Source organism: Erpetoichthys calabaricus, chromosome 9 (genome assembly GCF_900747795.2).
Source record: "Erpetoichthys calabaricus chromosome 9, fErpCal1.3, whole genome shotgun sequence".
In the NCBI taxonomy this organism is placed as follows: Eukaryota; Metazoa; Chordata; class Cladistia; order Polypteriformes; family Polypteridae; genus Erpetoichthys; species Erpetoichthys calabaricus.
In genome coordinates this window covers 138,381,275-138,407,636 of record NC_041402.2, presented here as the reverse complement: position 1 = coordinate 138,407,636, position 26,362 = coordinate 138,381,275, and the positions used below count along the sequence as shown (strand labels likewise).

At 38.4% G+C, this 26,362-nt stretch overlaps 1 protein-coding gene across 1 annotated transcript; it reads right to left on the bottom strand.

Moving 5' to 3' along the window:
* Positions 1-324: 324 nt before the first annotated feature.
* On the bottom strand, positions 325-24,065 carry il4i1 (interleukin 4 induced 1). The gene is made up of 6 exons (XM_028792851.2): positions 23,854-24,065; positions 20,945-21,057; positions 13,986-14,187; positions 12,953-13,027; positions 5,059-5,195; positions 325-1,174 (listed from the first exon to the last, which is right to left on the bottom strand). Exons 1-6 carry the CDS (start codon positions 24,049-24,051, stop codon positions 394-396), a joined length of 1,506 nt encoding a protein of 501 aa, XP_028648684.2. The 5' UTR covers positions 24,052-24,065; the 3' UTR covers positions 325-393.
* Between the last annotated feature and the right edge of the window lie 2,297 nt (positions 24,066-26,362).

Here is a 26,362-nt window from a genome sequence, read left to right as displayed (position 1 = left end):
ATTTAAACTTTGTATTTAAATGTAAAAACGAATTTTCCCTAAGTATAGCAGTTCATTTCTATTACATTTTCTTTACCATAAGTATTTGTGATTTTGGCACCTTAGTTAAATTGGCCAGTGAAACAATGTAGAGTAGACTCTGCATCCACTAAAATTTTCAGCATTGAAAGTGGATGGATGGAGAACTGAATATTTGTTTAATACTTATTCTAAAAAGAAAAAAAATCAGAAACACGATGCACCATTTTAGCAGTTTTAGTGTTCTCTTTGTGTTTATGTTCTCTTTTCTGAAAACATTTGAAGCAAGCTATTAAAGTTCTTTTGAAATGTGTACAAATGCTGAATCAATGGGTCAAGGCAGTAATATTGTAGCTTTACCTCCTCCGAGTCCCATTAAAGTACAATGTCATTGTTCTTTATGTTATGAATGTTTCTTGCTGCCCTGATAGCAGATTTCATTGAAGTTTCAATCCAGCCATGTGGCAATGCTGTATGCTCCCCAGCAAAGTGTATCCTTTCTTCCTTTGCAAAAAGGTCTTTGTAGTATTCATTCAGTTGGTAGGGGTTTAATATGGAGAAGGCTCCTAAACTGAAGGGATCCCTGCCCCATTTTTTTACTACTCCTCCATCCCAGAGTGAATAAATATGTTCTCCATGAATTTTTGCCAGGTCTCTGAGAGCAACCTTCATGCATTCCTTCTCATTTAGTCCATTAAAGAAATCTGAATCCTCACCATATGTGTAAGAGGCAAGCAGCACACCACCATTAGTGCCTTCAAAACTGTGACTGGGGTAAAAGATAAATCTAGACGGAAGATCGGTAATGGACTTTCCACCAAATATTCCTTGCTTTTCCCAGAAACGACACTTGAAACTTAGGAAGATCTTGGTTGACCCTGAATAGTGGACTAAACGTAGGGCTTGCATTTTTTTCCTTGACAGAGCAGGCTCATAGTTCAGCAGCAATGAAGCTTTGGCTGTGGCTGTGAGGAGCACATAATCTGCACTGAAGCTCAAATCATCAGCAGGTGTTTTCTGGTTGTTATAAGACACAGTGACACCACATTGATTTTGCATTATCTTTGTCACTCTTGAGTTCAGGTAAACAGTGGAGTTGAGTTTTTGGTAAATTGCCTTGACCAGGTTATCCATGCCTCCTCTGATTTCATAGTAGCTGAAACATAAGAGCAGAAAGATCAAAAGTTAGATGTGTTTTGTTATTAGTAAGCTATATACAGAGCTACCTGTAGTACTACAGTAGTTTATGGTAGCATATGAGTTGTCTTTGAAATGCCTGTTGAATTTTTGGGAGAAAATAATCTATCAATGAAATGTAAATAACATTATTACTTTCCTTGAAATTACACCCCTCTTGTCATTAAGTAATCTGCATTATTGTCTTATCACATTCAGTTTTATTTCAAGTAAGATCCCTAAATCTTAATGGCCATAAATTGTGGTTAAACAGTACATAGAGCATGTTTGTTTTTTCTTTTTCTCTCACAAATTTCAGGTGCTTAGTTGCCAAGTTTAGAATAAGAATTTACATTAACATGATGTTCAAAATGTGACACTGCAACAAAAGAGCAGTAAAGATGCTCATGACACACTAGAGAGGGATTACTAAACAGAAATAAACATTTACCTGAATAGCATTACAAATTAAACCCAACCACTCTTATTACCCAATCCCAGAAAGATCATTTGTCATGCATTGTATATGTGTGTGTGTGTATACATTTACAGTGGAGAGGAATCTTAGACTAAGACAGACCCAAACATATCAAAAAACTGTAAAATTTCAGTAGAACAGCCACAGATTATTCCACTCCAACTAGTTTTTGTTTATTGTTTAACTTCTGCCCATACAAACATATTTCTAAGGTGCTTTTATTCTTTGCCAAGCCTTGTTGTAACTCATCTTTATCAATCCTCTCATTAGCCTACTTTGAGTTGCCAGTTTATTAGGTCACCCCCGACCTCTGCATTTTACATTCCAACACATCATACAACATATGATGGCAGTGTGTGGCCTAGATATTTCAAGCCATTGTTTCTAGAATCAGTTACTGTTCATTTGAGCATTCATATGGCCAAAATGAACGACTTTAGTGATTTTGAAAGTGGTGTGATAGTTGGCACTATGTGGCGTCATGGGCTTTTCACTCACAACCACTTACCAAGAATTGAATGAAAGTGGTACGTGATCATGTGGACAAAACAGCTTGGGGAGAATGTGACAATCATATACACAAACAGACTGGCGACAACCAAGCAATTTACATGAAAACTTAACATTGGTGTGCATAATGTCATCTCAGAAGACACCACTTATTGGACTGTGGCTTGAATGGGTTACAAAAGCCAAAGACTATGTTGTGTACCAATGATGTCAGTGAAAAAACAGAAAGCATGTCTGTAATGGGCATAGAAACATCAAAACAGGACAACTGAGGAGTGTAAAATGGTTGTTTCATTGGATTCATCCAAATTCCTTTTGCTGATGGAAGGAACAGAGTTTGGTGTAAGCAACGTTAGTCCAGGGACCCATCCTTGTTGGTTTCAAAAGTAGGTTGGTGGTGGTAATGTGATGGTGTGAGTTAATGTGTTCCTGGCACATATTAAGGCCCCTGATACAAACTGGATAATGTCTGAGTGATGAGGTGTATCTGAATATCATAATTACTATTTAATATTTTGCAAATGCAATTATGTCAAATTTGTGAATTAGATTAGATAAGATAAGCTTTATTAATCCTATGGGGAAATTCAGATGCATACAGCAGCAGAAAGATAAAAAGCAAGGATAGAGACTTGGAGGACAAATGATACAGCCAATCAATCAATCAGCTGATAAACAAATAATTAACTAAATAAAAATAAAATATGTATATTGTGTAGATATTTCAAAATTAACTTAAAAAGTTAATCGGGAGGAGGCATTGAATTGATGGATAACAGTAGGCAGAAAAGTCCCTCAGAGGTGCTTCCTTACACACTGTGGTGGAATGAGACTTTAGCTAAAAGTACTCCAAGAGAGTGCCATCTGAAGGGGATGGAAGGGATTTTTCATGGCATCAATTTTTCCACCATCCTCTTTTCCACAACAGTGTGTCCAGGATTCACTTTGATGGAACAGACTTCCCTAATAAGTTTGTTCAGGTGTTGTGCTTCTTCAGGGGACTGCAGTGTACAACAACACACTGGTTACTGTAGATTGATAGAACATTTCCAGTAGCTTGCTGCAAACATCAAAAAACCTGAGTCTCCTTATTTGCTCTGGCCCTTCTTATACTGTGTCACTATGTTATCAAACTAGTCCAGTTTATTGTTCATGTGAACCCCCAGGTACGTTTAGCTCTGTACTCTGTAGCTCTGTACTACTTCCACATCCTCTCCCTAAATGGCGACCAGTCTCATAGGCTTCTTGGCATGCCGGAAGTCCACCATCAGCTTTTTTGTTTTGCTGATGTGGAGTTGTATGTTGTTGTCCCTGCACCACAAGGCAAAGTCCTCCACAACCTTCCTGCACTCTGACTTGTCTCCATTATTAATGCAGCCTACAATGGCGGAGTCATATGGAAATTGTCAAGTGCTGGAATTGTACTGGAAGTCTTTAGTGTAGAAGATGAACAGGAAGGGAGACAGGACATTTTCCCGAGAAGCTCCAGTATTACACAGCTAGTGATTGTAGCTGTTTTAGGACAAGCTTCTCAAAGGTCTTCATGACATATGAAGTAAGAGCAACTGGTCTGAAGTCCCTGGGATCACTGGAATGCCCTTTCTTTGGCACTGGGACCACACAGGATGTTTGCCACAGCTGGAGAACCTTCTGCAAATTCAATGAAAGGGAGAACAGGTGCTGAAGGCCCTCCGCAGTGCTGGCTGCCACATACTTTCAGCACACTTGGGTTGATTCCTTTTTGTTAACTTACTAAAAATTAGTAAATTCTCTAAAATCAATAAAAATTTGAGTAGTTTTGAGTAGTTCTCACTGTGCCATTAGCATAAATGTCCATTGTTCATATCGCTCTTATCTATGGACTATGTGGATTTCAGCTTCTTTAAGTGCTCTTTTTATGAATATTTTTGGTGTAGTAAACTTTGGCTTTGTTTAAGAACTATGAAGTCCAGATCACAGACTTTGGCTTTGTTTCCTTCAGTTTTCCCTTTTTGTCATGTATTTTTGATACATATTGCTTTTGGCTTGTTTTTCTTTTTTTAAGAAATTCTTTAAAAAGAAAGAAAGATTGTTTTTGTCTTTTAGGCCAGGGGTTTAATTTTTTTATTCTTTACCTTTGTGGTCTGTTTAGGCTTCAAGCCTGCTTCCCCAGCTTGGGGTAAGGTTGATTTTGGAGTCCTAAGGTCTAGGTTTTGAGTAATTGTGGGTTTTGAGTTTGTGAAGTCCACCAGAACATAACTGTCTGTCTTCAGTGTGATGTCAGTTAATACAAGTTACTGCTAGTTGTCCTAAGTAGGCTTAATGTTATATGAGTACCAATAACAATACATTCAAAAGTTTAAACAGTCATCTGAACTATAATCAATTCACAATTTTTTTAAACAACTTACAAGATTGTACATTATAATATCAACAAAATGCAAGGTCTGTATATTTTTAGTTTAGACTTTATTAAATAATTTATTTTCCGAATCCTTTCATATCACTATAGGGTTATAGAAGGCTGAATTCAATCTTGGCAGAATTAAGGAGAAAGGCAGGAACCAACCCCGGACAGAGCACCAGTCCATTATTTATGTATACAAGTGAAATTTCTAGTAAGCATAAGGCTTAACCTGCATAATACTGGTATATAAGAGAGATTCAAAATATCCATAGAAATCCCTTTTGGACATGGTAAATATTGAGACTCCATATTGACAGTGTCTATGCCAAGATTTAAACATGTTTCCCTGGAGTTGTCAGACATATTTCTCAATATTGCAACATTTTTCTGCCCTTAGTATAAAATGACTAAAAAAAGAATCACTTGTTTGACAGATGCAACTTCTCACATTGGAAAAATATCTGAAAATGTTAGAAATTGTGCGATTTACCGGTTTTGGTCATTAAGATCAGAAAGGAGCCTCAGATTCTCAGTAAAGGCGTTATAGAAAAATCCAGTATCATCCAGCATGTCTCCAATCATCTGCACAGCTCCTTGGCTCAAACGTCCTACTTGTAGAAAGTATTCCTGAAAGAAAATGTATTACTTTTTGTTAGACTGTTGATTGCATTCTTGGTATGTTGTAGTAAACCCATTCATTCTTGATTCCTTCAGACTGTTTGTCTATGTCAGTGTTTCCCAACCTTTTTTGAGCCACAGCACATATTTTATATTAGAAAAATCTCACGGCGCACCACCAAACAAAAATGTCACAAAAAGTATATGCAATGATATGTAATGATCTTCTAGTTTCAATTTACTAACAATTTAAAAGTTTAGTTGAACACACTGTGGTGGGCTGGCGTCCTGTCTGGGGTTTGTTTCCTGCCTTGCGCCCTGTGTTGGCTGGGATTGGCTCCAGCAGACCCCTGTGACCCTGTAGTTAGGATATAGCGGGATGAATAATGGATGGATGGATAGTTGAACACAATGCTGATATACACGCAGGAATTGAAGAAAGACACACACGAAGATCTTCTTCAACAGCTCTGAGTCTCTCTCTTTTTTTAGTTTTTATAGCAGTCATTCTTGAAAAGCCAAGCTCACATAGGTATGTTGTGGAAAATGGGAGCAGGGCTGAAATAGCTCTGCTTGCCACAATGGGGAACTCCTTGGCAGCAGTCAGCCAAAAACTGTCCAAAGTAGATCAGCAAAGCTCAGCTTTAAACCACGATTTTCTCTCAGTACAGTTATTTTCTCCCGCGCCTGCAAAGTCATGTCCTTTCCAACTGCGGTTAAGCTATATTGTTTCCTAACCCAGTCAAGGCAATCAGTGGAAACTGAAGGGAAATAAAATGACAACTTCTGTTCAAGAGTTTTCAAATGCTTGCCTATTGTCTCACACAGTGCAGCAATGTTGATACCTTGCCATTTCTGGGTGTGTGGGAATATGTCAAGGTTGGCACTTTCCACATGTTGTTGCCAGAGTTGCACCGTTGAACGAAATCCATTTATTTTATCTGCACTTGTGAGCAGGTTTTCGTTTTCGGCCTTGCATCCGTGTGTTCAGGTCATTCAAATGTTGAAATATATCCTACAGATATGCTAGTCTTGCATACCACTCATCACTTGAAAGGACAGTGCATCCGGAAAGTATTCACAGTGCATCACTTTTTCCACATTTTGTTATGTTACAGCCCTATTCCAAAATGGATTAAATTCATTTTTTTCCTCAGAATTCTACACACAACACCCCATAATGACAAAAGTTTACTTTTTTTTTTTACACAGTCTGTGTTCTTGTTTTGAAGTGACGGGTGTTTTGTTTGGAGATGGCGTTTAAGTTTGTTAGGAACCAAGGCACTGTTGGACAGCTTTTCCCCACATACCAAGCATAATGGAATTGGCTCGGTTAAAAGGAAATCCAAAGGAAAGATAACTTTCATTGTATTGTCTTGAGCTCACCTTTTTTGTTTTCTTCTGACCACTACTCATACTAGGGCCTTCATCTGGGTCACAATTTTCTCCAGGACCCAGTTCTGATTGTGTACTTTTTCTTTTCAAATATTTATCCATCGCTATCACTGCTGTCACAGCCGAAGCATCACTTATTCTTTTGTTTGAATGGCAACATGTAGATACACAGATTCATTAGCCATCTGCTTCCACCTAGTGGAAGAGTATTTAATTGTTCTGCCTGTCACTGTCACATAGACGAACGAAGACAAATTATTTGCATTAAATAAATAATAATTTTCAGACCAATTAAGTGAAATTGGATAATTTTCCACGGTACACCTGATGATCTCTCATGGCACACTAACGTGCCGCGGCACAGTGGTTGGGAATCACTGGTCTATGTTATATAAGAGGATGGCACTGAGTCCCAAGTGTAGGAGGCTGGTGATACACATTGAAGGTTAAATGTTCAATTCCAAACAGAAGTTTATAAATAGTACTGTACCCTGGCAGCTTTTGTAACCAGTTGTGACAGGATGGTATGAAATTCAAGGGGTATGGATCATCTGGGGACCAGTTGTGACAAAAAGCAAATTATGTGAAATATTCCACTTAATGTGTCCTAACACCAGTCTCGTCACGTGAGTATGACCAGAGTATCTGTAAATTATTAAGACAATATATTTTTGTTCTCATTTGCACAAGGATAATTGTATTTTTAAAAGAAGATTCTCTCAATGATACATTAAATATGTCAGGAAAAATACCAGGTAATTTGGTTTCTACAGATTTTGAAAGTGCAACCTGAAATTCCATCCAGACCAAATACTTTATGAATATTAACTCATTTAAAATCCTTTTTGCATCATCCACAGATAAAAAGGAGAATGAATCATTTACCGTCCCAAGCATTAGTTTCTGAGAAACATTTTTCTTGCAATCAAATCAGGAAAAGAAAGATTAAGGTTCATTGGGGAGAGAAAATGTGGATGTGAATGAACTAGGCTTTAGTGTGTAATCTATAAGCATCAGTGTATCCACCTACATTTTTAGTGCATTACACATGCTCTCTTTAATGGTTTCAATTGCTTTCCTAAATGCTTAGCCGCATCTCTTATTGTTACTGTCTCATTACCTTGAAGTACATTACTGCAAAATGTTAGCAAATTATTGGATGTCATTGCTCATCAACAGTTTTCTTATTAGGTGTTAAGCAGATTATTTTTGTAGGCATACAGTTGTTTAAAAGTTCTTTTAATGTGTCCAGTTGTGACTATTGCATACTCATCCGGATCTGGTAAAGAATCCAAAAATATGTTCCAATTTACATAATCAAACAATCCTGCAGTTGTTCCTCCTCCTCCTCCTCCTTCTCAGTGGTAGTAGTTGTTGTATGATTACATGATCCACCATGCAACATAGTGCTGCTTTCCATTGCCAGCATAAACAAAAAATTAATCAACTAATTCATTCAAAAAAAAAACCTTCTTGTCCAGCACTAAACCATTTTCCTTACTGTCTCCTAAGGATTCAGTCTCTGTTTATAATCTGGAAGCTAAGTCACAGGTAGATGGTTGGACTGTATTGGGTGAAGGAGGGGTAGCAGTTTGTAAACCTGTTATCAGGGTGTGCCAATGATCCAGACTGTTAGCAAACTTGGTGGGGTAGGTGTCATGCTAATGGTATACAAGGAACTATTCCTTAAATCTGTTTTATTGAAGTCATTATGCCAAGCATTTGACTGCTGTGCTGTTGGCACCCAGGCTTTGGATATTTCTTCTAAACTAAGCAAAGTGTAATTAAGTGGGTGTGGCCTTTAGGGGCCACTCTCAGGCCTGTACTGAACCCAAGATAAGCCAACAAGGACAAAGTTACAAATAAAAAAACATAACAAAAAAACAAGGTCCTGTTTACCACTTTGTCTAGTGGATCTTATACAGTATCACTCTAACTGATAGGGTGCATCCTGCATCAGTCCACTTCATTCTTCCGCACATCCTCCCCCTTCTAGAATGGCTTCATGGCAGAGGCGACTACTCTAAGACTACAAGGGAAGCTCTGCCTCCTCTAAAATACCATAAAAAATCATCAAATATCTACTGTTGCTTTTACATTGCTATTAAAAAGAGAGTCCTAGAATTTGTTCAACTTCATGGCTAGTTCATTCAGAATCACCAATAATTTCTTGCAGATCGTCTAACGTGCTTTTTTTCTCATACATTCCCATGGCAGCATGATCCATTAAAACCCACTGAAGTGCAGCTTCACTGGACATCAATGGCACTTCAGAATATGATTTGTTTTCAATGCAGCAAAGCTAAACATTTACTGGACAAGTGCTTTAAAACATCCTTTCCAGGATATAGTGTTTTTAGTTTGCACCTTGTTTCAGCTTAGTAAAATGTGTGCATTTATTTCAAACTAAGTTGTTATGAATTAGCCAGGAAGCTGGCTAGCTGTGCATAATGGCCGAATGTGCTAATATTGTTGACTTGATTTTGGCAAAGCCATTTGATAGTCTTCCTTATGAGGAGAGACTCAGAATTAAACAGCAGATCAATGGCCACTATTGATTTGGTTCAAAAGTCAGAAAAAAATAACATTTTTTTTCAACTCTCCTGGTATGACAAGTTGAGTTTGCTCACTGGAAGTGCTTTGACAAAGAGAATGTACTGTTGGCCATGCCGCTTAATGAAACCATCTTAGGTAGTCAGGCCAAACCTGCTTGGTCTTCAAGAGCTGGCATTCAGAGGGCATGATGGAGATAGTGAATCTGCTAACAAGCGGAATTACAGAGAATTCACTGAAACATTATCCAAATATGATTCTGTCTTGGCCACACACATCCAGCCATCTTCTGTGTTTTCTGGTATGTCCCATTCCTTTCACAATTACTTGATTTCTTCTATTGCAGCCACTGTTGTTGATAAAATCAAAAGCCAACTTCAAACTACTTCCTTTGTGGCATGGCAAGTAGATGAGACAACTGACACTTCATATCATTAACAACTGTCATAATTCGATATGTAGATACAGCAGATCAAATTCAGGAGCTATTTGTTAGATTTTGTTGATGTTTCAGAGGGGCAAAATGCCCTGTCTACCTTTAATGTTTTATATGAGAACATGCAGGCCTACAATTACAAAGAAATAACTTGTGGCTCAAACCTACATCGGGGCTGCTGTCATGGCTTTCTCTCTGAATGGAAGCCATGAAAGTGTAATGGAAGCTTGTTGGGGTGTGCAAAACCTGCAAATATTTGCTATATTTCCATTATATTTTGCTCAAGCCAAACAAGATGAACTTAATACAGTACATTTTTATGGGCAGTTTAACATCGAAGTATTCTGTTCTCCTGAATTGTACCAGCATCAAATCACAGTAACATCTGTTTGAACTGAGCAGGAATTCAGGAGATGCCTCAAGCTGTATTGATGATTTTATCACCTGTGAAGAGATGGACACCAGGACTAAATTGGTTTAGAGCTTGGGAAAGCAAGGCTCTTAACACATCAAAACCTTTATTGTTTGGGAAACTGACTACTCAAACAGATTAAAGAGTTTGAGCAAATTCAGCCATCATATTCACAGCTAGCCAATCAGAGTATGTAATAATCACATATTGCGAAACCCCGATGGAAATTTTATAATGAATATGTCTCATTTGAGAGCGACATCAGGAAGAAGAGAACACAGCTACATCAGGAGAGGGCGCCAGCCACATGTGACTACTTTCATTTGATCGTCAGCTAAAGCATCTCATGAACAACTTTGATTGCTAGATCAATGCCGTCCTGGGAAATTCATCTTTGACTTCTTTAACTTTTGGTAAGCTTTTTCTAAAGACTACATATATCTAAACTTTGCTATTCACGTTTTCTTTTATGGTTTTCTCTACTGGTATTATTGCTCTTTAATAAATACCTTGTTGCTATTAACTTTCTATACTTTGTCTTCATATCTAGAGTGACTGAGGTAATAAGGTAATTTTTTTTGATCACCTGGAGCAGTACGAAGTGCCATATTATAAGATTTGCAAGGTTTATTGAGTTGTGGACAGAACTCTGTCCAATAATGAACAATGTGTTAAAGTAACACATTCGCTGGTTGATAAATGGCCTATAGCCAGGGATGTTCAGCCTTTGTATGTTTGAATATATTCTTGGAGACCAAAGGTAATATTTAGATCTGAGATATATCTAAGACATTGCACGTTGTTCATGCCTATAATAAGTAAGTCTCTTGGAGTACTAGGGAATGCAGCTTGTGCATGTGTTATTCATACAGTACTTGTGTGGGTTGAAGTGCTAGGGAATAATGTGCATGTGTATATGTCTTTCATATGGTCCTTTGTGGTTAGGATTTGTGTGTATGCATATATCTATGTATGTGTGTTAAAGTTAAGGTGCATCAGTAGACCAACCCAGTAACAAATCTGATGAGTACACTTATCCCTGAAGAAAATAAGTAAAGGGTAAGTGGAAGGAAATAGTGCGATAACACAAAGCTAAAGTTGAAGCAATAGTCCCCAATGCAATGTTTGTACACTGCTATGCATACAGACTGAAACTGATGTTGTCTCTGGGGTAAAATGTTTGTCTGAATCCAGAATGTTTTTCGTATCTGTCTCTGGGTATGTCACATTTTTTTCTAAATCTACCAAGAGGATGTCTTTTTTCGAGTCTGCATGGTGTTCAACATTGCCCAGAAATGCTCCTACTCAGAGGAACATTACATCACAAATAGTGAGCACTGTACAATAGGCTCCTGTAAATTTTTGAAAAGATTGTTGAGGATGAGACCATAGTAGATGAGGACACATTCAGTGCTTCCAAAGGCTTCTTAAGGACACTGGAGGATTTTGAGTCGGTTTTCATGTTGAACACATACTGTATGAACAAATCTTCTCAGAAACTGATGTAGCCTTTGACATTGCGCAGCTGAGGGCTATGGATGTTCTTTACTGCAAACAAAGAATTGAAGTCTCCTTGCTTTTGCAAAAGAGGTCAGAAGGCCAGAAGAGGCTTTCAAAGCTGTTTATGCAAAAGCAGCAAGTCTTACATCAGACCCTCAAAATGAGCCTTGGTGAAATTGTCAGTGTCTGTCACAATTGCAGGATCCCCAGGAGCGTTAGAGAAATCTGTACACGGCCACCCTAGACAGTCTTATGGAGCAGATGTTTCAATGTCTTTCAAATTTGATCAGTATGCACTGCCTAGAACAAATCAATCCAGGAAAATCTGATGAAATGAGACAGGTTTTTCCAGAGGAGGCATTCCAAAGTGTCCTGAAAAATTATGGCCATTTCTTTGATTCAGGGAGACTGAGATCTTTACTTCAAATTGTACATTCAAATCGTGACTTGCAGGGCAACAGGGGTATGCAGTGTGATTTCTTGGTGTTTTTTGAAGACACTGTGTTAGATAGTACAATGCCTCAGCTATACAAGCTATTTTCTTTAGTGACAACAATTGCAGCTACATCAGCAGGTATAGAGAGGAGCTTCTCCTGCTTAAAATGAGTCATTGTACAGCTGCAACACATGGCGCCACAACTGTTTTAAGCAGTCTTGCTCTGCTTGCCATTGAGAGGAAACTAGTCAAGTCTCTGGAAAAGACAGTCAGTTGGTATGACAGGGTCACAGACCATTTTTTACAATAAGAAAGGAGGGCATTATTTACATATAAATAACATGATGCAATAATTGACTGATTATATGATGTAGGCCTAAAATGTACTTCCCCTGTTTGAAAGACCACCAGCTGCCACTGCTTCATGGTTATTTCAGAACCTTATATTTGACTGAATCCATTTATCTGTCTATTGCCTATTTCCAAGGCCTCTTTCTTTTAATTATTCTTTCATTCTATGTACTTTTTTGAAAACAACAGTTGCCTCTGTCAGGTAGTTTAACACTTTATTTATTTTAGATAGCAAATAAACCGTAATCATAACAATTTTAATGTGTCTTCATTTCCTTGAACATGCACCCCTGATTCACCTCCCAGCTCCAGGCTCAATGTTGGCAATGCTATGGCAACAGCCTTTTAAGACACCACTTTGGGGCTTCCTACCAGTCCACCTAGATCTCCTGGAGAATTCTCTTCTGTGGCTTATTGCCACTGACAGTTCCTATCTACCCATACAGACCTGTGATAGATCTCAGTCTGAAAGGATCAAATCAGGACCTTACACCTTCTGTAATATTCTGTGCCATTGTTACCTCCTAAAACCCAGCCTGGCAGTCTCTTACAAATAAGAGCCTGTATGAAAACAGCTTCTAAACCATTTTAAGATGGGAAACCCACAGGAAGTGTTCCAATATACAGTATAAAATATTAACAGTAACTTGAAAAAAACAGTAAATAATGATAGAAACATTTACCTTGACAGTGTAGGAGTCATATTTTTCCATTACTTTTGAACAGTTGTAGCCTGTTTTTTTGAGGTAGTCTTTCACCTAAATAAAACATTTTTCTAAGATTAGACCAAGGGCTACTGTAGTTTTTCAGATTAAACAGCCTCAATATAGTATCAGTTTGAAATGCCTTGTCACAGATTACACAGATTTAATATACTGCTTTGCTGGAGCAGGGGCATTGATATACTGTATTGTACACTCGTCTGTCTATTAACTAAAACTGCTTAAACAAGCTTTAGGTCTTGGGGTCCCTGACTCTAACCTGACATAACTGGAGAAACAGATGTGACAGGACTCATATACTTTTTCAGTAATAATGTCTGAATTTGTGATAGTGTTTAATTGAGTGAAAACTTATGGGAACTTCTGATTGGCCCGAACAGGCTGTAATTTACACTTTTTGTCAGACATTATGACAAGTGTGCTTGAGTAGAAAGGCACTAAACAGGAATGTGACCTTGTGGCATCAAGCAACAATGTGACCAGAAAAAAAACGTTGCATTCCCGAAACAAAGGCTAGGCTAAGGACACAGTATGGGGACAATGGGCCAAAGTCTGAGGTGTGTGTTTATGTGTCTAGGTTGTGCTGGCTTTCTAAATGCTTTTAGATAAGATCCAGTACCTCTCGTCACTATGAACAAATAAGGACACAGTAGTACTGCACATCTGGGCGCCCCAACTAGTAATAGACTGTTCAAAAATTGATCAAATGCTAATTGTTTTATATGGAAATCCTCCAGTTATTGTTATTTATATCTGATCAATATTTGATGTTGTATAACCCATTCATTACTGAATATCATGCATGGTGTAGTACACATCTGTATAGGCAAGCACCACCCAAACTGACTGAGCTGGGCTATATCACAAGTGGGGTCTGCCTTATGTGTTAATGCTACCAGGATGAATTACATCTTTGGTTAATTTTGAATAGTCCAACCTGCTCCATCTTAGATATCATTAATATACAGTATATCTGAAAAGCTCATAATCTTACTGGAGCTAGTGCGGCATTGTAGAGCTGTTCCACCGTCTTTCCTTTCTCGTGATGATACACGGTATAATTCAACACATCTGGGTCAATGTCAACAACACGAGTTCTCTTTAGGATACCGTTTATGTAGTACCAAGAGTTGATATCTTTTTCAATGAAGGAGTTCAACGTTAGATGAAGCTTTTCAATAAAGGTAAGTAGAATTCTACAACAAAGAATATGAACATGTGGGTCTATGAATAGTGTGTTTTAATGACAAATCACATTAGAATGCAGTTTAACCAGGATACATGTAAGATGCACAACAAGCACAAGCTAAGAACAAAAAGAGGTGATATTTAAGTAGGAAAATCAATGCTACAGCTCCTGAGTAGAATTGGTAACAGCAGAAATGGCATATTTGGCCATGTTTTTCTAACCCAATGGCACAATGAGATGACATAGACATTCAACAATGGAGAGTAACAACATTATCCCAAAAACTCCTTGTATCTCTATCCCAGATTCATTTTAAAATGGCATGGCATAGCACCACTGGTCCTTATATTGTTGCTCTAACATTTTTATCATCTGTAACTGATATTCTAATTCAATGAAAATTAACTAAGTCGTATAAGTTGTATGTCCTTAGCTGATAGCAGGGATTTAATAAAAATGGTTGCAAGGTAATACAAATCATATTCCCTAAAAGTAGCCACAGCATTTTTGACTTTTACACTTTCCCTCAAACACTTCCATCTGTAGCATCGTAGGATAAAAATTGTGGTGCCCTCTATTTTTCTTCAGTTTGGCATGCAGGCCTGCACATTTAACATCAAACCTCCACCTCAGCCAATGTGAAATTCCTGAGGAAGCCAAAGGATGGCTTGGCTGTGGAAATGGCTGGGCCTTTCTAGTCTGCAACATCAGGACCACTTTGGGAAGGGGCAGCATCAATCACAAATGAATGATACTCTTTCAAGGGTATCCAAGACCCTCACACTTCTTGCTCAAAAAAGAAACTAACTATAACTATTTTGCCAGCCTTAATGGACAGATTTAATCTCCAATTACAAACCAGGAGATTAGATCTACTGAATATGTAACCATGAAACCTGTAGCACAATGTCCACTCATTCCTTTCTAATCAAATGGCTGAACTAATGCCCTGCAGTCTCTAATAACTTGTTGTCAGGAAGTTGGCTTCTAAAAATAAAGTATACTCTGCTACATTTTAGTATTGTTATGAAAAGAGGCTAAGACAGAATATGAAGAGTTCTTTCTACTAACGCCAGCTTCACTTACTTTCTTACCTTCTTGCAGGTACATAAAAGGTCTTTTAGGTTTTGCAAGGTCAGATGAATACATGTAGGTGATGTATAGCATATTTAGGTTATTTTAACTAATGTCTTTATCTAGGATATGCTACTTTGGGTTTGGTATGCAAATTTTGCATAATGATTTGCAAATAAGGGAAATTATTTTAAACAAATTGCAATACTTAAAACTATCTTTCCTCTTATTTATCATGACACTGTACCTGCTGACTGACATTCCCCACCATGACAACTCTGCTTGTAAGATACTGATCTCTTAGTTTGAGTTGGGCAATTAACAAAGTAACCCCTACAAGGAATTAGTTGGATAAAAAAAATTGTAGATTGTCCAACATCATTCCAATATACCAGCTGTTAGACATCAGTATTTGCTATGACTGTCACAAGCCTTACTGGAACTGATGTAGAAGTAAAACTGGAGAGGGATCTGGGTTTGCATTGCCACATCGAAATTTTTTATTTCTCCCAGAGCCACAAAAGCATCAACCCTTTACATAGCCATGAAATTTAAATAATATTCAATGCATTACTTTGGTCATGCAGAGTGGTGGCTCTGAGGTTATGGATTTGCGCCGGCAATAGGAAGGTTGCCAGTTTGAATCCTGTAAATGCCAAAAGTGATTCCACTCTATTGAGTCCTTGAGCAAGACTCTTAACCTGTGCTTTCTTCATTTTGGGTATGACATTAACCTGCATCCACCCCTGCAAGCAGGTCCTCCAACTTGCATTGAAAACTTGGGGGCTGGTGGCAGGATTGGCACTCTAGCCACTGTAGAAAAGTTCATACTGTTCCATTCATTCAAATTAACGTTATGCTGAGGTGTCATCTGTTTGCCTGTGCTCGGGTCCTACTTTGGGATCCTGAAGTGGTTTGTTGCATGGTGGGTGCGGCAACGCACTGTATCAGTACATGCTCCCAACCTCCCTCTCACTTTGGTTTGTGTATTCAGCAAGGTTATTATAGTTAACGAAAACTAAAATCAAAACTGAAACTATTATTAAAAAAACATTTTTGTAAACTGAAACAAAATAATTAACAAAACTGAAATGAAAAACTAAAACTAAACGAAACTATTAAAGTAGCTGGAACGACTAACTGAAATAAAATAATAATTTACTAAAATATTTTTAGTTTTCGTTTTTGAATGAATATTCTTGCCGTTAGTCTTTAACCCTTGTAAGTTTTAACTCTAAAACAGAAATTCATCCACCACGAGCCGCCCGCACATATTCATCCAGTGAACGGCGGTTGGTGACGGAGGGCGGGTGTTCCCATAGCATTTGCGGTGACAGAGCAAGCTAAATGCGGGTGCGTAAAGCGTGTGAAATAGAATGCTATTTACATGCAGCCTTTCTTTGCGCTTGTTGTATATCAAGATGTAATTCGAACGGCTGAAATCAGAATGTTTACTATATCAGAATGTTTACTATATGGACAGAAAAATGACGAGTGAGTAACGTTTCAGTTTATTTCTCAGGTGACTTCTTTTTATTGACAGCAATTCACCTGTCACTTCGCAAAGGAGAAATCGTTTTTACTTTCTCATATACGAAGTATAGAGAAAGTACAGTATAGCAATCATGAACAAATTCGACCTCGATATTTTGCTGAATCTTGACGTTACAGACCTCCCAGAGTCCAAAAATACAGTTTTTTGGAATTGTGTGTGTGTGTGTGTGTGTGTGTGTGTGTATGCGTGTGTGTGCACGCGCACGCGTGTATGTGTGTGTGTAAACATGATAACTCAAAAACGCAACTGGATAGATGGATGATATTCGGCATGTGGCTGTTACACCACAATTGTAGATCTGTATTAACATTTGGGCCAAATCCATCACCTAGAAGTGGTACTTTACCTGAACACATGTTCGATTTTTTTTTTTTTTTTTACATTCATTCAGCTGTAGAGTCTGATTTATTCAACTTTACTTTTATAATAATTGTTCTATATATAATTAATTTAATTTGATTTGATTTGTTGTTGATGGTTCCTTAATGTACATAATATAAAAATATAATCATTGTCTTGTGGTTTACTCCTCAAATATCCATCCCCATATCTGAGTATACAAGAAAGTCGAGGGGAGGCCACTCCCGGTTGTTGAAAATAAAACGGCACTGATCGAGAGACTGACTAGGTCATCATATTAGATCAGCATATTGTTACTGACCAATCACTTTTGCTTTAAAAACATTGTTTAACAATGAAGTGATACAAACAAAGGTATAGGCGAAGAGAGTCTGCCAAGTGATGAAAAACTAAACATACTAATGGGTTTTTGTATTATTCTAAATTTATTAATTTATCTTTTTTTGTTCATATTCACAAATCAAAAAACCTGATATTGTGAAAGTAATCCATTAGCAGAATTATATTTTAAAATATTTGTCTCCCATTTTTCAATGTTTTTCTCTCTCTCTCTCAAAATAGTTGAAATATCATATTATTTTTGTTCTTAACATCAGCCTTATCATACATATTGCCTACCAGGGATTTTTCCTGCCTTACATCCAAACCTGCATGGGTAGGCTCCAGGTTTCCTGCAATCCTGCTCTGGATTAACAGGTTTAGATAATGTATATATTGTTCTTAATCTCAGATGCTGTCTCTGTTGTTTTATGCCTGTCCATACTCTTATTACCTGCTCTTGCTCTGCTCATTATGGGTTTACTGTCCTTTATGTTGGGCTATTCAAGTCTCACTGCCCCTAACCTTGACACTACATGCTTGTTTTTCTTTGTTTCCCTCAATACAGCTAGGTGGGGTCTACACACTGATTCAAGTCTAAGAGCCCTGTTCTTCCTAAGCCCCCGTGATTTTCATGAGAAAATATTTTAAAAATTATAAAATTGTGTAAAATTGTTCATATTCAGTATCTAGTTTTGATTATGCTTGTTTTTATCAGACAAAACCAAAACCAGATAGTAAACCATGTAGTGTAGTAAGCTTCCACTAACATTAAACTCGTATTCAAAGCTATTATGTGTGCAGTTCTGTCTGATTGTGACACAAAACTAAACTCCGTAGGAGCTCCATGCCATAATTACTAAAACTAAAACTGAAATTAATAGATATAAAAATAAAATACAAATGTCTTTGTGAAATAAAAACTAAACTAAAACTAAAAATACATGATGAAGGAAAACTAAAACTAAACTGAATTTCCAAGTAAGGTCAGAAAAAATATCAAAATAAAAACTAATATAAAAGGGCAAAACTATAATAACCTTGGTATTCAGTAAGCTTTGCACTAATACAAAGCAGGAGGTAGCTTTACTTTCTAACTACTTACACATTTCAGCTGGTTTCTTGCCTTCATGTACTGTTTTTGTTCAATACTTTTTCCTTGTGTCATTCTACTTTATTACAGATACCTTTACGTATGGTCTTTAATTTGGTGAATTCTTTATATTTGTGTATTTCTTGAGTTAATATCAATGTCTGGTGAGAACATCATGTGAATAGTATCACTGGAAAATGTATTGAAAAAAAAATGTTGACACATTCAATACCTTATTTCCCCCATTGTATAAAGTGGAAATGAGAAATTTTTCTTTCATGCATCATTTCTACCTAATATTATTATGCTGCATTTGCTGGTTTTCATTTTCATTTCACAAGATTGCTTTTTTTAATGATTACATGGACAGAATATATTTCTTGGGCTCTGTAAGGCAAAATGTTGATAAGGTTCTTTGTTCCCAGATATTTTCTAGCATAAAGGTCCTAGTTAAACACCGATTGGTTTATTGTACCAAAGAAGTACTATATTAAAATTGCAAAAAGTGTTAAGACACATGGTCATTTGAAAGTCCTCAACTGCTCAACTACTGACTCACTGGAACATCACGGCTGATGATTTGGTCAACTCTGGGATTTTTTAATTGCAGCCCTTAATAACATTCAAGCCATGACAGCATCTGGAGATGACAACAGCTTGAGCACTGAACATATCTCAGATAAATGGTGCATTCATACTGTATCTGTCACTGTACTGTATTGGGGGTCTCCCAGAAGGGCCTAATTGTTGAATTCTTGGCCCAAATGATTTTTAAATATAAGTTTACATCTTTTTATTTTTTATGAGTTATTTATGACATTGTAATCTGTAGCGATAGTAGGGAGCAGGTTGAGCATACTCTGGAGAGGTGAAGATATGCTCTAGAGAGGAGAGGAATGAAGATCAGTAGGAGCAAGACAGAATATATGTGTGTAAATGAGAGGGAGGTCAGTGGAATGGTGAGGATGCAAGAAGTAGAATTGGCGAAGGAGGATGAGTTTAAATACTTGGGATCAACAGTACAGAGTAATGGGGATTGTGGAAGAGAGGTGAAAAAGAGAGCGCAGGCAGGGTGGAGTGGGTGGAGAAGAGTGTCAGGAGTGATTTGTGACAGACGGATATCAATAAGAGTGAAAGGGAAGTCTACGGGACAGTAGTGAGACTAGCTATGTGATATGAGTTGGAGACGGTGGCACTGACCAAAAAACAGGAGACAGAGCTGGAGGTGGCAGAGTTAAAGATGCTAAGATTTGCACTGGGTATGTTGAGAATAGATGGGATTAGGAGCGAGTACGTTAGAGGGTCAGCTCATGTTGGATGGTTTGGAGACAAAGTCAAAGAGGCGAGATTGCGTTGGTTTGGACATGTGCAGAGGAGAGATGCTGGGTATATTGGGAAAAGGATGCTAAGAATAGAGCTGCCAGGCAAGAGGAAAAGAGGAAGGGCTAAGCAAAGGTTTATGGATGTGGTGAGAGAGGACATGCAGGTGAAGGGTGTAACAAGCAAGATGCAGAGGACAGAAAGATATGGAAGAACATGATCCGCTGTGGCAACCCCTAACGGAAGCAACTGAAAGAAGAAAAAGATGAGTTATTTGTGCAGTTGCTGTGGTTATTTATTTAGTTGTTTTTTTTTGTGCTGCTGGGGCTTTAAGGTGGAACTGTAAGTGAAAAGGCTTTTCCACAATGCATTTCCCAGCATTGAGCCTGGTGTCGGACAGACTCGGAGGATCTCTCCTTAAAACCACCCCTAACTACTTGCCAACTACCCGCTTTACAGTCTACAGGTCTCGTAGCTGTGATTTTGCACCGAACAAATGTCTTTTTTGACCAGCATTTTCCTCTTTCCACTAGAGTTTGTTTTTCTTTCTTTATTGTTGATATTGCCAAGTTGGTGATTCAACAGCAATTACCGATAACCCACCCTTTTTACCTGTCATACTGTAAATTTCAGTCATAGATCATGATACACGTAAATAATAAATTAAGTCAGGCAACATTATTCTTTTTACAGGTTAGATTTACAGATTTGTATAATACCTACCTGACATCTTTACGGACAAGCAGCATGAGTCAATACAGATTTTCTCATGTAAGAAATGTAAATATATAAAAGAACAGCTTTGAGTGTTTCCCCTCGTCCATGCCAATAGCTATTTTCAAATTTTTTCACCCTGTTTTAAGATTGCTGGAAATGGACTCTATATTAGCAACAATTGACACTCCCATGAATGAATAACATTTAAAATGAATACATCATTTACCACTACAGATCAGACTAATTCGTCCTTCTATTTAATAATGCTGTCAGATAACAAACGGGTGTATTATTCGTGTTAAAAGAAGAGAAAGTTTTCAGTCTTACTTGTGAAAAGTAGGAATCCTCATGGCTCCAAGTTCTGCATACCACGTATTATTTTTCTCCCTGTAAGTGTACACCCGTCCTCCAATTCGATCACTTGCCTCAAATATGGTTATCTGTAGATGTAAACCAAAGAAGATCAGCATTTAGAGAAAGGTAAATTTCCCAAAATGACTGAAGCTCTATTGCTTTTGAGCTGAAATTTTACAAGATTTTGGATTTTCACCTTTGGCTCTTGATGCATTTTAAACCTTTTGGGAAAGAGACTGTAAGGCTTAGCTGAAAGTAGCCTTGGTAAAGAGTTTAAATTGCGTCAGACAGGAGGCCAAGTGGAGTTTGGAATTGAGAGGAGAGATTGAGGCAAACGGTGACAGAAGAAGACCCGACTCGGGAGAGAGAGAGAAGGGTGTTGGGACATCAGAGAGGAGTGCTTTGGTGATACTTGGAAGGTAGACACGTAGGTACGTAAGTAAGCCATCCCAACTTACAGAAGGGGTTTGTTTCTGTAAGCAGAAAGAAGAAACTCAGTATTTTTTTTACCATTTATTTATGCTTTATTGCCTTTTGGTTTATTTCTCACTTGTGTGGTTTTCATAAGAAACTTGCCACTTTTTACACTTTTTGGCCTTCATTATAGAAATGCACTGACTCTCTTTTGTTGTAATATGCACAAATACACACACATATGCACATGCATCCACTTATTTCCTGAACTTCCATCCATCCATCCATTTTTCAACCCACTGAATCTAAACACAGGGGTCTGCTGGAGCCAATCCCAGCCAACACAGGGTGCAAGGCAGGAACCAATCCTGGGCAGGGCGCCCACCCACTGCAGGACACACTCACACACCCACTAAGCCAATTTCGAATCGCCAATCCACCTAACCTGCATGTCTTTGGACTGTGGGAGGAAACCAGAGCACCCGGAGGAAACCCATGGAGACACGGGGAGAACATGCAAACTCCACTCAGGGAGGACACAGGAAGCGAACCCAGATCTCCTTACTGTGAGGCAGCTGCGCTACCACTGTGCCACCGTGCCGCCCTTTCCTGAACTTGCAATTTACGTTTTTACAGATTCAAAGAATTCAAAGAATCTGAATTTCAAACACTCTAACATTTCCATACATGTAACATATACAACCCCAATTCCAAAAACATTGGGATGCTGTGTAAAATGTAAATAAAAACATAGTGCAATGATTGGCAAATCTCATAAAGCCATATTTTATTCACAATAGAATATAGAAAAAACATCAAACATAGAAAGTGAGACATTTTACAATTTTGTGAAAAATATTAGCCTTTTTGAATTTGATGGCAGCAACACATCTCAAAAAAGCTGGGACGGGGAAACAAAAGGCTGGAAAATATGTGGTGCTAAAAAGAAACAACTGGAGGAACACTTTGCAACTATTTAGGTTAATTGGCAATAGATCAGTAACATGACTGGGTATTAAAAGAGCATCTTATAGAGGCAGTGACTCTCTGAAGTAAAGATGGACAGAGGTTCACCAATCTGTAAAAAATTCTACAAATTGTGGAACAATTTCAGAATAATGTTCCTCAACGTAAAACTGTGAAGACTTTGAATATCTATTCAGCAACAGTACATAATATCATCAAAAGATTCTTGGAATCTGGAGAAATATCTACTGTATGTGCAAGGAACAAAGCTGAAAATTAATATTGGATGCCTTTGGTCTTCGGGTCCTCGGGTGGCGCTGCATTGAAAACAGGCCTGATTCTGTCCTGAAATCACTGCATTGGCTCAGGAACACTTCCAGAAATCATTGTTTGTGAACACAGTTCTCCATGCCATCCACAAATGAAGGTTAAAGCTCTATCATACAAAGATAAAGCCAAGCTTCTCTGGGACAAAGCTCATTTAAAATGGACTGAGGCCAAGTGGAAAACTGTTCTGTGGTCAGATGAATCGAAATTTTAAATTCTTTTTTGAAAACATGGATGCTGAGTCCGCTGAACTAAAGAGTAGAGGGATCATCCGTCTTTTTATCAGTGCTCAGTTCAAAAGCCTGCACCTCTGATAGTATGTGGGTGCATTAGTGCCTATGGAATTGGTGGCTTGCACATCTGGAAAGGCACCATCAATGCTGAAAGGTATAGCAACATATGCTCCCATCCAGATGACATTTTTTTTTAGGGAAGGCCTTGCATGTTTCAGCACAACAATATTAAACCGCATTCTGCATCTATTACAACAGCCTGGCTTCATAGAGGAAGAGTCAGGGTGCTGAATCTGCCTGCCTGCAGTTCAGACCTTTCACCAATTGAAAATGAAAAATACGACAAAGAAGACAGAGACAAAGAAGACCCAAGACCGTTAAGCAGTTAGAATCCTATATCAGACAAGAATGGGACATCATTCATCTCCCAAAAGTCCAGCAACTGGTCTCCTCAGTTCCCAGATGTTTATGGACTATTGTTTAAAGAAGAGGGGATGCTATGCAGTGGTAAACACGGCCCTGTCACAACTTTTTTGAGATATGTTGTTCATCATGTGAATTTCCCCCTGGGATTAATAAAGTATCTATCTATCTATCTATCTATCTATCTATCTATCTATCTATCTATCTATCTATCTATCTATCTATCTATCTATCTATCTATCTAATTCAAAATGCGGTAATATTTTTCATGAAATAGTAAAATGTCTCACTTTTAACATTTGATATGTTTTCTGTGTTCTGTTGTGAATAAAATATGGGTTTATAAGATTTGCAAACCTTTGAATTCTGTTTTTATTTACATTTTACACAGCGTCCCAACTTATTTGGAATTGGGATTGTATTTTGCTTGATGATCTCCACATCTAAACCTTTCTTGTATACCCCTTGATAATAACAGACAGGAAAGGCTTATTTCAACAGCCATATTTAAAGGCTTACCTCATGGCCAGCCTCCTCTAGCAGCTGGGCTGCTGTTAGTCCTGCAATCCCCCCACCCACAATAATGATTTTCTTGGGCTTGGATGTCTTCGGTAAGCCCTTTCTGGCAATCTCCAAGAGTTCTTCATAGTCCTGGTCCATGAAGCATTTATTTAGGTCATCTTCATTATCTGACTTTACTTCCTGCACCATCAGCATCAGGCACCAACAACACAGCACTGAAGTATAAGAAAACACAGATGATAAAGTAAATAAACTGCTGAAAAAAATGAAAGAAACACTTTGAAAACACATCAGATCTCAATGGGAAAAAATCCTGCTGGATATCTACACTGATATGGACTGGATAATGTGTTAGGAACAAAAGGATGCCACATCTTTTGATGGAAATGAAAATTATCAACCTACAAAGGACTGAATTCAAAGACACCCCAAAAATCAAAGTGAAAAAATGATGCGGCAGGCTTGTCCATTTTGCTGAAATTTCATTGCAGCAACTCAAAATTGTACTCAGTAGTTTGCATAGCCCACATGTGCTTGTATGCATGCCTGACAATGTCGGGGTATGCTCCTAATGAGATGACAGATGGTGTCCTGAGGGATCTCCTCCCAGATCTGGACCAGGGCATCACTGAGCTCCTGGACAGTCTGAGATGCAACCTGGCGGTGTTGGATGAACAGAAACATAATGTCCCAGAGGTGTTCTATTGGATTTAGGTCAGGTGAGTGTGGGGGCCAGTCAATGGTATCAATTCCTTCATCCTCCAGGAACTGCCTGCATACTCTCGCCACATTTGGCCGGGCATTGTTGTGCACCAGGAGGAACCCAGGACCCACTGCACCAGCTTAGGGTCTGACAATGGGTCCAAGGATTTCATCCTGATACCTAATGACAATCAAGGTGCCATTGTCTAGCCTGTAGAGGTCTGTGTGTCCTCCCATGGATATGCCTCCCCAGACCATCGCTGACCCACCACCAACAGGTCATGCGTTATAGGCAGTATAATGTTTTCCACGGCTTCTCCGGACCCTTTCATGTCTGTCACATGTGCTCAGGGTGAACCTGCTCTCATCTGTGAAAAGCACAGGGCGCCAGTGGTGGACCTGCCAATTCTGGTATCTATGGCAAATGCCAATTGAGCTCCATGGTGCCGGGCAGTGAGCACAGGGCCCACTAGAAAACATTGGGCCTTCAGGCCACCCTCATGAAGTCTGTTTCTGATCGTTTGGTCAGTGACATTCACACCAGTGACCTGCTTTAGGTCGTTTTGTAGGGCTCTGGCAGTGCTCATCCTGTTCCTCTTTGCTCAAAGGAGCAGACACCAGTCCTGCTAATGGGTTAAGGACCTTCTACGGCCCTGTCCAGCTCTCCTAGAGTAACTGCTGGTCTCCTGGAATCTTTTCCATGCCCTTGAGACTGTGCTGGGAGACACAGCAAACCTTCTGGCAATGGCATGTGTTGATGTGCCATCCTGGAGAAGTTGGGCTACCTGTGCAACCTCTGTAGGGTCCAGGTATCGCCTCATGCTACCAGTAGTGACACTGACCGTAGCCAAATGCAAAACTAGTGAAAAAATAGTCAGAAAAGATGAGGAGGGAAAATGTCAGTTAAACCATTCCTGTTTTGGGGTTGTCTCATTGTTGCCCCTCTAGTGCACCTGTTGTTAATTTCATTAACACCAAAGTAGCTGAAACTGATTAACAACCCCCTCTGGTACTTAACTGACCAGATCAACATCCCAGAAGTTTTATTGACTTGATGCTATACTCTGATTAAAAAGTGTTCCTTCATTTTTTTTTGAGCAGCATATTTGTAACATAAAGAATTGTAAGAACTATTTTACAAATCTTAGTGAATAAAGTTACAGAGTCATACTTTACAACTCTAAATAGACATTTAGGTTAGAACATGTCATCAGCGGATCGCTAGGAATACGGTTGACATTAAATCAGTCAGTCAGAAGTTTTCCTCTGTTCTGATATGGCTACTGTATTAGATTTGATTCAATAAAAAAGGTAGCTCAGTGGCTGCTTGCATTCAGCACTGCAGTCGCTTACTGTGAAGTCACTTTTGCAGTTTCTGTATTTCAGCCTCTGAAGGGACTTCAACTTGATTGCATCTGACTGGTGTAAACATGATAAACAAATACTTAATGATGAGAATAATCAATGTCATTTGGATTTAAAATATGTTGTCATCTTTCTTAGTTCTTTTTCATGGTGTGTGCAATTCTGGCGCCCTTTGTGTGTTTTTTGGTTTGTACTCTTGAAGTACACTCTTAAAACTGAGGTGCCAGAGTGGTTCTTTAGACAGACGCCATAGGAGAAACATTTTTGGTTCCTGAAAGATTCATGCACTTGAAGCTTCCAGAAGGAACCTTTATTTATTTAGATCTGTAACAGGCTCCATATAGTAAATAACCATGACTAGATGGTAATAGATATGTGAAATGGGTCATGATTTTAAATGGACTCTTGCCACCTGCAATCACACAGATTAAGTTGAGTT

What these genes read in the sequence shown, in the direction of transcription:
- il4i1 (XM_028792851.2), bottom strand. Translation starts at nt 24,051, where the DNA reads ATGCTGATGGTGCAGGAAGTAAAGTCAGATAATGAAGATGACCTAAAT. An exon ending in ACAATGCCGCACTAGCTCCA is followed by an intron (nt 13,028 to 13,985) that starts GTAAGATTATGA and finishes TGTTTTATTTAG; the next exon opens with GTGAAAGACTACCTCAAAAA. An exon ending in GATCTTAATGACCAAAACCG is followed by an intron (nt 1,175 to 5,058) that starts GTAAATCGCACA and finishes CTTATGTTTCAG; the next exon opens with CTACTATGAAATCAGAGGAG.